Below are 12,487 nucleotides of genomic sequence, written 5' to 3'. Positions count from 1 at the left end.
AGCCAGGGAGTTGTTTGTTCAGGCTGCTGTAGAAATGGAAAGTTCTGTGAAGAGGATAGCAGCGATGCCAACAGATCCTCGTAAAAGTTGCACACTGGACCTTTAAACTCAGATCTGGACTCCAGTGGCATGGCCTTCATGAGCGTGTGGGCGCCAGTTCCATGATTGACCCTAGATGGAAGCATTTCCATAGAAAACAATGAGTCGGGATCTCTGCAGGTGAATCTGACCTGAAACGTGACCGGACGTGAAAAAACAAAGTGAACAAATAAACCAGTTTAGTAGCATTAAGTCTTCAGATTTAAGTCACCTGAAAAAGGTGGTTCACTGATCAAGGTCAGTTTCACTGCACTGTAATGTAACATGAATCTTTAGACAGTTTTCGGGTTTCAGGTTTCTCCCTTCGTCTGCGGTCATCTGCTTCTGTCCGGTCAAACTGTTTTTAACATGCCGGAAGGTTTTTGTTGACTTCACGTCATCACGTCATGACCTTTAACAGTTTCCTCTGACTGAAAGAGAGGAGCTCACATGAGTCACCTTCACTCCACTGTGCACTCGCAGCACTTTTATTTATGCTTATTAAAAGAGCAAAAGGACGCGTGTGAAACACGAGTCATCGTCGGACACAACGCTGCTGTTATAGTTTGAGTAACGTTATCGCTTTGCACAAACAAGAAACTACAGCAGAGGACGGCCGGGTGGAGGGGAGTATAGTAACGTTAGAAAACAAACATTAGGATTAAGTCTCGTAAATCCAGGCTTTGTTTTCCTGAGTATCAGGCTCAAAGGGAAGCAGTCTGAACCCAGATGCTGACCTTATTCTATAAACATTTACCTAATGACGATCGAAGAAACAGTTATTTCAGGTTTAAGGTTCATTTTTAGTGACAGCATTTATTATAAGTCAGGGCTGATCACAGCTTCTGTGTTTCAAACTGAAAACTCTAAAGCACCGACAGTTCATCACTTATTTGTTCTATTGATGTAAATGCATAGAAAAACGTATTCGCTAAGGTCACAGGCTGAAACAGCAGAGTCAGCTCCGAAGTGTAACGTAAACTTAGTTAACGTGATCCTAGTTCACTTTAAAACATCTGGATACAACAGGTGTTCATTCTGTTCATGTTTTATGCTTGTACAAACTAAATATGATTCAGACTTTTAACAAGCTGTACACCCTGCGGGAGCATAAAAAAACCAAAGTGGAGAAATGACTCCAGACACTAAACGAAGCTTTTTTAAAGGGAGAGCTACCTGAACGCTGAACTTCTCGAGCTGACCAAAAACAGGAGAAAAATGTGGTGAGAACATACAGAGTGACACAAATTACAAAACCTTCCTCGAGCACTCACACCTCCACTGATCAGCTGGATTGGAGTCAGCTGTTGTCGATCAGCACCTGTGCACAGATCCTCACAGGAAACAGGAGGTCACCACTCTGACAAACATATGACACAAAATGGCAGCCGTGAAATGTCTTTAACTCAGCTCAGGTTATTTATTGTTAAGTTTCTAAGTTGTAAAGAGATTCGATGTCGATGTCATCGCAGGAAGATGTTGAAACACTCCATACTGTGAAACACACACATGCATCTGAGGTGTGTGTGTGTGTGTTGAAGTGTGTGTGTTGATTCTCAGGTTGTTTCTTCATTTGTGGTGCTGCCATTTTTAGAAGGGAATTAAAAGCATAAGTTAAAGTAGACGTCGGACCTCGGTACGAGACGTTTCGTGCAGCTCGTTATGAGTAAGAGCTAAGGCCTGAACACGCCTGCTGCTGACCTCTGTCTATAACGTCATTCAATAAAGTCTTGTGTTCACTGTGCGCTCTGTGGAATCATTTCACTGATGCATTGATGAAATATGTGAGACGATAAACTGTGACAATTCTGTTGTTGTCCCATTATCATCCATTAAGATTCACTACATGGGAAATGAACAACTGTTGCACCTAACACCCATTTCCTTTCCACGTCTGTGCCCGAAGTCGCCACAGCAACCAGCAGCGCCTGTCGTGCGGAGACGGTGCTCTGTGGAGTCTCGGGGTTTAAACGTGTAGTTGACCCGACATAGAGGACGACATGGTCATGGTCGAGCTTAATTTTATTCATGTCAAAAGTCAGAGGATTTATACCCAAAGGCGGCTAAAAGTAACGACACTCACACACGGTGAAAAAAGAGACGGAAGCATGTTGAGACAGATTACATTTATTTAAGTGTTACATCCTTTTTTTTTGTTTTATCAGACCAAAACTGGATCAACTGTTGTAGGCTGAGTTGGTTCAGACACTCGGGGATACTTGTGGATGGTGACCTCTGTCCCATTCTTCACGCACACTGTTGATCCAATCATAATAGTTGGACACCTTGGTGTAGATGCCAAGCTTGTCGTCCCTGCCACATTCCTCGCCCCAGGACACCAGGCCGACCAGGAACCATGTTTCTCGGTACAGAGTGCCATCGGTCCGCCGCTGTCCCGCGCAAGCGTCATCCTCTGTCCCAGGATCCCAGCGCAGAGGAAGTTGTTGGAGACGTTGTTGGTCATCTGGCGGGCACAGATGTCATGTTCGACCAGCGGGACCTTGATGATGTTGAGTGCTGAGCTGTAATGGCTGCTGTCAAAGTCATCTTTGCCCCAGCCGCTCACCACGGTCAGGGTGCCGTTCTGGTGGAGCACCCTCTCGGCCATCTCGCGCCCCGGCAGACAAATGGGCACGATGTGCTCGGACAAGGGGGCGGGACTTTCCAGACGCATCAGGGCGATGTCGTTGTCCACAAAATCTGCCAACCAGACGTAATTTGGATGTTTGAAGGTTTGGACGACCTTCAGGGTCACCTCGGTGCCCTCATCTCTGTGACGCTCGTAGTCACCTGAAGAGACAGATCACAGGGTGATACCTGTTAGCTGCCAGGTTATTTACCCCAACACTGCAACATGCAGTTTTGATACTCATGTGTACAACATCCAGGAATAGACAGATACTGTAACTGCCTACATCATGCATGATGCATGCATCAATGATATAACAGAGACCAAAACCATCATAGTATGTGCAATCAGAAACCGTGAGGGCAGTACAGACAGTACACCAGAAGAGAAGGAGAACCAACCACTGCAGTGACTGAGCTGAGAGGACCGCCGGGGCCCCCTTCCCTCTCTCCAGGACACATGCCTGGCCTGCAAAGCACTCACCCACCCCTCACGCTGCTTCTGCCAGGCTGTCAGGAATGTCTATACACAATTTATTGGTTGTATTTTAAAGAAGGAAGAGAAATAGGAAGAAGAAAACATGATATATCTCCTGCAATTAAACAACTAGTCGACTTTTTCGGAGTAGTTGATGAGTACTAAAATGTAGCGACTAACTACAGCGTCTAATGTAACAAATCTTTGCTCCCAGCATGCCTCATTTATATTCTGTGTTGAGATAAATATTTGTAATCAGGATAGGTTCTAGTATATGCAGTCCATCGTTTGCATGAAGCCCAGTGACCCATTCGTTTTAAAGATCCGCTGCTGTAATAAACCTTTCGTTATGCTGCCGTAGTGTTTATTGTCTCACCCAGCCGTACTCTGAATTTCAGGTTGTTTTCGAGGCAGTGAGCAGCGGTCAGGACCCAGTTCTCATCGATGAGGACGCCTCCGCAGCAGAATTTCCCTCTGGCGTTCAGTAACAGCACCTGCATACGAAACATTATGTTTCTCTTTATATTTGATATTTTTACAGGACAACAGGAGTTTTTCAGTCAGAGGAGCAGCGACAGCAAAGATCAGTCACCTGCCAGGGACTCTCTCCTTTCTTCCCCACCTCCCCTCCCACCATCCAGGGCAGCAGGCCGTCCATCGGTTTGGTGTATGACGACCTGCCGATCAGCAGCTGACCGCAGGATGAGCGACCTGAGAGAGAGACAGACAGAGAGAGACAGAGAGAGAGAGACAGAGAGAGAGACAGAGACAGAGTTTATATTTGGTTCTGTCTGTATTCCTGTGTGTGATGTGTGATAGGGATTCTGGCTCTGATTCTGATAGTCGACTCTGAGGCTCAGTTGAACCTGGACAATATTTTGAGCATCCAGGTTTTGATGAAGAAAACCTCCATCCAGCAGCTGCTCTGATACCTGCAGAGCTCTGAACTAAAGCAAACCTCAGTCATGCCTCCCTGTCCTCTGCTGTCCCCACCTTCACCCAGTGACCTGCCACACCAGAGACAATAGAACTTTGGACCTACTGTACGCAAACATCAAGGATGCATACAGCTCATCCCTCCGCTGGGTCGCTCAGATCACAACCTCGTTCACCTCGTCACAGACTACACCCCTGTGCTGAATGAACAACCACCTGTGAAGGTCTGGACTCTGCAGCAGTGTTTTCCCAACAACAAACCCTGGGTGACCTCCGAGATCAAGGCCCTGCTGAACGAGAAGAAGAGGGTCTTTAAATCAGGGGACAAGGACGAGTCCAGAAGGAACTCCAGCTGGGAGGAAGGACTGCTACAGGAGGAAACTGAGAAGTGGCTGGAGGACAACAACACCAGGGACGTCTGGAGAGGTCTGCAGAACATTGCAGGTAAAGGAGTGGAGAGGAATCAAACCAGCGGGGACGAGGACTGGGCAGATGAACTGAATCTGTTTTTCCACAGATTTGATTTCCCCTCTTCACACCCCACCTGGCCAAGACTCCTTAAGGACTGTGCTGACCAGCTCTGTGGTGTGGTTGGGAGACGCAAGGTTCAACCGGAGCCTCAAGGGTCATGTTCTTTGACTTCTCCAGTGCCTTTAACACCATCCAGCCATCGCTGCTCAGAGTGAAGATGGAGAACGTGGGAGCAGACCAACACCTGGCTGCATGGACTACAGACTACCTCACCAACAGACCACAGCATGTGAGGCTCCATCACTGTGTCTGACATGGTGCTCTGCAGCACAGGTGCCCCTCAGGGTACGGTGCTCTCCCCCTGTCTCTTCACCCTCTACACCTCGGACTTCACCCACAGCACCACCCACTGCCACATCCAGACGTTCTCTGATGACACAGCCGTCGTTGGACGTGTTTCTGAGGGAGCGAGCTGGAATACAGGACGGTCATCAGAGACTTTGTCAGCTGGAGTGAGCTCAAAGAGCTTCAGCTGAACACCAGCAAGACGAAGGAGATGATGGTCGACTTCAGGAGGAGAACATCTCCCTTCACAGCGGTGAACATCCAGGGATCGGACATAGAGGTGGTGCAGAGCTACAGATTCCTGGTGTTCAACTCAACAACAACTGGACTGATGACACCCATGCTCTCTACAAGAAGGGCCACCTGCTGAGCAGACGGAGGTCCTTCAGAGTGTGCAGAGCTCTCCTCAGGACCTTCTCTGACTCTGTGGTGGCCTCAGCCTTCATGCTTTGGTCTGCTGGACAGGGACAGGAGCAGACTCAACAGACTGATCAGGAGAGCCAGCTCTGTCCTGGACTGTCCTCTGGACTCCACAGAGGAGGTGGAGGAGAGGAGGACGTTAGCTCCGCTGACCTCCATCATGGACAGCACCTCTCACCTCCTACATGACACTGTGGGTCTCTGAGCAGCTCCATCAGCAGCAGACTGCTACACCCACAGTGTAAGAAGGAGGAGCAGCAGGTCCTTCATCCAACACAACACCTGCTCCACCTGCTCCACCTGCTCCACCTGATCATGGTTTCTGTTGCTGTTTCTCAATTACCCACCACTCACCGTGGCTCTATGTTTATCTTTATTCTTTATTTATATTATCTGTACTTATATTTCCATTCTGATTACTCACACTGTACAATATTATTTATATCATGGTCACTCTACCTTACAATTCTTTTTCATATCACATGACCTTAAGTTCTTTTTGCACATTGTCTGTTTGTGTCTGTTCGTGGAGTTGTGGGATGAATAAAGTATGATCTAATCTAATCTAGTGTATTTTCTCACCTTTGGGTTCACACACCCTGGAGTTGTCGTGCAGTTTGTATCCACTCACACAGCTGCAGCTCCTCTTCAGGCCGTCCTCGCTCTCCGAACAGTCGTGGTCACAACCGCCGTTATCCACCGAGCAGTTCGAGGCCGTTTGAGCTGAACGACAGCAAACAAGAGGCGCAGCAGAGGAACCGATCAGTCCAGAAAAGGTTTGTCTCTCCTGGAACCTCCATCACGACAGATGTTACAATACAGACTTTATTTTCAAGCTTTACCTCTGCTCACTGTCCTGACGTCACATTTGAGCTTCTACCTCATCATGGATTAATGTGACAACATATCAGCAAAGCTTATTTCAAATCACATTCCAGTGATCTCAAGTTTATTTCCATGCAAACTGTGTAGTATTTTTATATTGTATGTTTTTATTATTTCATTTCAATAGAGATTCCTCCACGTGCCACTAGATGGAGGTACCAAAGTTTCAGAACCGTGGATTAATTAACTGGCAAATAATTATGTGATTATTTGCTGCTTCACTGTGACGATCTGCTGCTCAGTAAACTGTCACCTGACATGTTATTATCAGTCACTATTATTACTTTAGAAAATAATCAGCAGATTGATCAATAATAAAAAATAATTATTAACTGCAGCGTCTTCTTTCTGATTTAAAGTTTAAGAAAAGATCATTCATGTGATTATTCATCATTAAAATGTGTTAAACAAACATTATACAACACTCATATCACGTCAGTGTTGTTAACATTTATATATATATAGATAAATATTTGTCCAGACTCACGCTGGTCGCAGTATTTGCCCTCGTATCCCTGGTTACAGCGGCAGGCGTAGGCTTGGTACAGATCCACACAGGCTCCATGGACACACAGATTGGAGCGACACTGGTTCCCGTCTGAAACACAGTCAGCTCAACATGAATACATTTCCCACAATGCCCTGCAAGAGACCTGGCAGGGTTTGCTGCATGTGGTTACAAACATCTTTTTCACAGCACCGAAGTAATTTGATGAACAAAACGAGCGTCTGACACGCTGAGAGTGAAATATCTTCACGTTAATCTACGGTTACGTGAAACTGGCTTCATGCTTCAACAGGCTCCGGGTTTCATACCTGTGTACACCGTCCAGAACTCCAGCTGTAAACACACAAGACAAAAAGAATATTAAAGCTTCAGTTTGATGAGTTTGTTGTGTGTGAATCAGAATGCCCGGCTCTTCAATAATTAATCCTTCACATCAGTGCTGATCATTTTCACAATCATCCATCAGTTCGTGGATCGAGTTAACGCATTAAGGCCAGGGCCCAGTTACTGAACAAGACGTTAAAATATGTATGTATGTATTTATGACAAATAATTGAACTAATGATGACTTCAAATCTTTGCTTGTGGTGCTGCCTGGCAGGTCGCTGCACAATTACTTCCTAAACATCTTACGGTAGCTTCCAGGCCTTGGAAAATCTCTCTGGCTTCTTCAAAGTTGCATTTCTCCTCCACACATTCACGCTCCATCGAAGCAGGTTTCAGCTCCTCCAGGAAGGAGTTTGCCCGACGAGAGCGCAGCAGCATGTGGGCGGTCGGAGGGTCGGAGAACACTGAATGGACAGAAGACAAAGAGCTTCATGCATTCTAACTGCAACAGGCCTGCACGCTGTGGAAACATGTATGTCATAGACACGGCTTGGAGATAACAACATGACTTCATTTGAAAGTCAAGTCAACATTTCACCTGACCAAATATTTATGAAGTCATTCTCACTGTGACTTTCCAGGAGCAAACACTGACCCACCTGACAGACTGAGCACTGACGCCGACCACAGAGCCGCGATGACGGACAGGCAGAGAGCGAGGCGGGACATGACCTCAGTCCAACCTGCAGCGACAGCGAGATGTGAGCCAATCATCTCGTCTCCTACAGCGTTTACGCTTGCTCACCAAAAACTGACACAGACATTAATATTCATAATTCACACGTAAATGATGATTAACGTGACTCACCGAGTTAAAGTGGGACGAAAAGAGAGGAAGAGCTGGAGACGACACAGGAAGACAAGATGAAAAGCACATGATGAATGTTGAAGACATTTGGACAGTATCGATCATTTTCAGCTGAAAACGCAGACAGCAGGAGACGAGCCGTTTGGACCCCCGCGACCTTTGACCCCACCACCTGAACAACAGAGGCTGCAGAGCGAAGCCGTGACTACGCCCTGTCCTGCTACGCCTTCATTAAAACAAGACAGAAAATTGGATTTGAGTGTTTGGTTTTTTTTGTACTTACGTGTGAAGAATCGAAGCCGTGGACAGAGACGATGGTCTGCTCTGTTTCTGGTGTGTTAATGACTAACTGCCAGTGTTTACTGAGAGTCCACAGTCTGCAGCTGAACACCGTCTGCCAACACTGTCAACACACACACAAACCTGCCCTTTAACCTCCACCCACTCACCTCCGCAACAGACCAGAGCCCATTTCACAAAAGTCCAAGATGTTCCTTTTAAATTATTTCAAACAATCTGACACAAGCTCGACTGAAGCGTCCATCCTCTGTGTTTGCAACCTGATGAACTGACAATAGTTTGATATCCTTCATAATAAGTTCATCAGAAATGGGCATTGCTTTTACTGACTGACTGTTTCGTTAGAGCAGTGTCTGACTTGTTTAGCGAGCTGTAAGAAGGCAGCGGCGTGTAGAGCTGCAATGTTTTCATGGCAGAGGGTTTCTCCATCGTCCTGTTAAATAACCAATAATGGTTTCCACTATGTGCAAATCAGGTGTGATGACGTGCGGCTGAAGAATGCTAGACAAGCCATCTTCCACCATGCTGGTCTGAACCAGAACTCCTCACACAAAGTCCACTTTGCACTGCTCTGATGTCCATTCATGTGTTTCTTAGTCCAACAGGTTTTCTTCTTCTCGTTGGTCTCCTCCAGTCGTGGTTTCTTTGCAGTAATTCAGACCATGGTGTGATTCATACAGTCTCCTATGAAGACTCTGGGAAGCATTCGTGTGACAACACATTTGAACCACTTCATGCAGGATTCAGTCTGTCCTGTGGCTCTCTGTTAGCTTCTGTTCATATTGGAACTGAGTGTGGTTTTAGTTAACGTGGATTTGTGGACAACCTGTGAGAAAACACAGTAATTCACATTGTCGTCTAAAAACACTGACGACTAGAACAGATGTGAACCTTCAGACCGCACGCTGAACTGAATGAGACCGATGCAGAACGCTGCAGAGCAGGAAGGACGAGGTGCAGACAATAAAGACAACCCTCTGGGACCTTGATACATCTTGTGTTTCAGTTTGAATTACATAACACACACACACACACACACACACACATAATGACTGAGGCATCGAATAACTTTATGTTAAGTCATGTTTTTTGTTGCATTGACTTAACTGTGTGTGTTAAATTGATTTGACCTGTTGGACATTCAGACACTATGAGATTAAAGTTTATCTGGATTTTAAAGGGACATTTCATACATAGTGAACGCTAAAGGTCACGTGTAAAAATCACTTTCGTTTTGCACGCCTCACTGTAACGTGCACACGTACTTTTGTTTGACAGTTCTGGGATAAATCAGATTTTGCAGTGCAGCACGTTTATCTAGCACCCTGACCTGGAAACAAAAAGGATGCACCACGTGCCAAACGAGGGAAGAAGACACTTCACGTCGATGTATTCCTTTTATTTGTCACCTGTCTGTAAATGTGTCAGAATGGTCACATGACATAAAAATGCGTCTCCCCCTCAGGGTATAATAGATGCTAGTTTTTGTATTTCTGCAGTCCAGATGACCTCTGGTTGCCCGTTCCCGCCCCTCCACATACAGTACAGGAATGCAGGTCTTGTCTACTGTGAACAGGTATGGGTGAAACCTGGGCTCGCCTCCAGGTGCTGCTGAGCTCCTCCGGCTGTGGAAACCAGGACACTTATTAAGGTTAACTATTCATCTCCTTGTCTCCTTTTGTGCCTCATCCTTGTTCCCTTGGCTCAGTTTACCTTTGTGTCCATGGCTGTTTTGATTTTTCAGAATAAAAGACGGCCAGGGCGCGGCCTTCCCAAACGTTTGCCTTTCTTGTGGTGGTGGTCTGAGACCTGGCCCGCTGCCTGCCGCTTTGTGCCCGCACCAGGTTTCTGTTTGTCCGCTTCCCTTCACATAAACTGTTTTTCAAAGACGGGATTTGTGTTTTCCTCTTGTGCTCTTTATTTAAAGGTTTCTGGTTGAAGGTGCCAAGAATTTGTGTTTATGATAAACTCATGAGATAAATAAATATTCAACCTTTAAAACTAACCTGGCCACTACAGAACACTGTCTGAGTCCAACATTTAAATATAGTATAGCTCCACTTCAGGGCTTCAACTAACCATTATCTATTAATCTTATTATTACTTGAATGTATACACTGATTATTTAGCAAAATATCAATAATTTAGATCATAAAGTTCGGTGCTGCTCTCTGTGTAAATGCTGATACATTTATTTAAACATGAATATATAAATGCTGGGATTGAACGTTGTGCTTGTGTCTTTAGGGGGAAATATTTCCTGCAAACAGTCTCTTCTCAGTGTCAGTGCGGGGAAGATGTTCAGTCTCGTCTTTAGTCCAGTTTTTGGTTTCTTGGCAGTTGAACTGTTGCCTGAAAAAGGTGTCTGGAGCAGGAGATCTGTTTGCAGTCTGAGCTTCTTATCACACATGAACACCAAACACTGACAAAGAAAAGACAAGCAGAGAAGAAAGGGAAAGGAGATCAGGAGTTGGAGGTAAAAAGAGGAAAGGAAATCCTCAAAAAGAAAGAAAAGAGTCTGCATTCAGGACTATACTGATGTAAAAATACACAGGTATAAGAATACATACAGTGTATGCCTTACATGAACCCAGTCTTAAATTTCACCCAGCGAGCTTCCATTTGTGTCTTGTCGTGTTTGTAATTAGTTTGATTAATATCACATTTCCAGATAACCCCGGGAGCTGCAGTTAAGTCATTGTCCTTTGTTGTTAAATGTGTTAAAAAATGAAAGTAGGCTGCGCATTGTGAAGAGCTTCCACAGTGTTAGATTACTGTATTGTTGAAAGCAGCTTCGTGTGCCAACTGAGCTGTTTGTGTGGAACAGGGGGTCAAAAGCGAACACTGACTGAATGATCCATGTTCCTTTAATTGACTGATTCAAAGTGTCACTCTGATATATAATTAATATTTATTTAGGAATCCTAGAAAACATGAAAACATCTTTGACTAGAAACATGAACCTGAAGGCTCCCTGCCTGATGCACGTCACAGAGAATATACGTAATAGCAACCATAAAACAGCAGGTATAGATCATAAACCTGTCTACACCCTGCACTGCACCGCCGGAAGTCGGCGTCACTAACCAAACAAGGCAGCGCAATAATCAAGAGAAAATACACGAGGTAGAAAAGTCTTGACATGAGCTAACAGCAGCTACAGTTAGCAGCAGCAGAAGTGTCCCTGAAGTTCAGTGCCATGCTAACCGAGCCCTTTGTTGTGCCAGAACCAGAGACGAACATCTGTCCGAGAAAACATCTGTCCGAGAAAACATCTGTCTGAGAAAACATCTGTCTGAGAAAACATCTGTCCGAGAAAACATCTGTCTGAGAAAACATCTGTCTGAGAAAACATCTGTCCGAGAAAACATCTGTCTGAGAAAACATCTGTCTGAGAAAACATCTGTCCGAGAAAACATCTGTCTGAGAAAACATCTGTCTGAGAAAACATCTGTCCGAGAAAACATCTGTCTGAGAAAACATCTGTCTGAGAAAACATCTGTCCGAGAAAACATCTGTCTGAGAAAACATCTGTCTGAGAAAACATCTGTCCGAGAAAACATCTGTCTGAGAAAACATCTGTCTGAGAAAACATCTGTCCGAGAAAACATCTGTCTGAGAAAACATCTGTCTGAGAAAACATCTGTCCGAGAAAACATCTGTCTGAGAAAACATCTGTCTGAGAAAACATCTGTCCGAGAAAACATCTGTCTGAGAAAACATCTGTCTGAGAAAACATCTGTCCGAGAAAACATCTGTCTGAGAAAACATCTGTCTGAGAAAACATCTGTCCGAGAAAACATCTGTCTGAGAAAACATCTGTCTGAGAAAACATCTGTCCGAGAAAACATCTGTCCGAGAAAACATCTGTCTGAGAAAACATCTGTCTGAGAAAACATCTGTCTGAGAAAACATCTGTCTGAGAAAACATCTGTCTGAGAAAACATCTGTCTGAGAAAACATCTGTCTGAGAAAACATCTGTCTGAGAAAACATCTGTCTGAGAAAACATCTGTCTGAGAAAACATCTGTCTGAGAAAACATCTGTCTGAGAAAACATCTGTCTGAGAAAACATCTGTCTGAGAAAACATCTGTCTGAGAAAACATCTGTCTGAGAAAACATCTGTCTGAGAAAACATCTGTCTGAGAAAACATCTGTCTGAGAAAACATCTGTCTGAGAAAACATCTGTCTGAGAAAACATCTGTCTGAGAAAACATCTGTCTGAGAAAACATCTGTCTGA

The 12,487-nt window shown here is 45.0% G+C and overlaps 1 protein-coding gene across 1 annotated transcript; it reads right to left on the bottom strand.

The window, feature by feature from the left end:
- Window positions 1–2,228: 2,228 nt before the first annotated feature.
- On the bottom strand, window positions 2,229–8,334 carry proca (protein C (inactivator of coagulation factors Va and VIIIa), a). Its single transcript, XM_010753343.3, is given in 11 exon segments — window positions 2,229–2,455; window positions 2,458–2,868; window positions 3,561–3,678; window positions 3,777–3,895; window positions 5,939–6,079; window positions 6,729–6,839; window positions 7,058–7,082; window positions 7,383–7,540; window positions 7,736–7,819; window positions 7,945–7,976; window positions 8,228–8,334. Coding segments are annotated over 9 exon segments (1,329 nt in total). The 5' UTR covers window positions 7,806–7,819; window positions 7,945–7,976; window positions 8,228–8,334; the 3' UTR covers window positions 2,229–2,279.
- Between the last annotated feature and the right edge of the window lie 4,153 nt (window positions 8,335–12,487).

This window comes from Larimichthys crocea, chromosome II (assembly GCF_000972845.2).
Source record: "Larimichthys crocea isolate SSNF chromosome II, L_crocea_2.0, whole genome shotgun sequence".
Lineage (NCBI taxonomy): Eukaryota > Metazoa > Chordata > Actinopteri > Sciaenidae > Larimichthys > Larimichthys crocea.
Note: the sequence above shows the minus strand (reverse complement) of the source record. Positions and strands in the feature narration are given on the sequence as shown.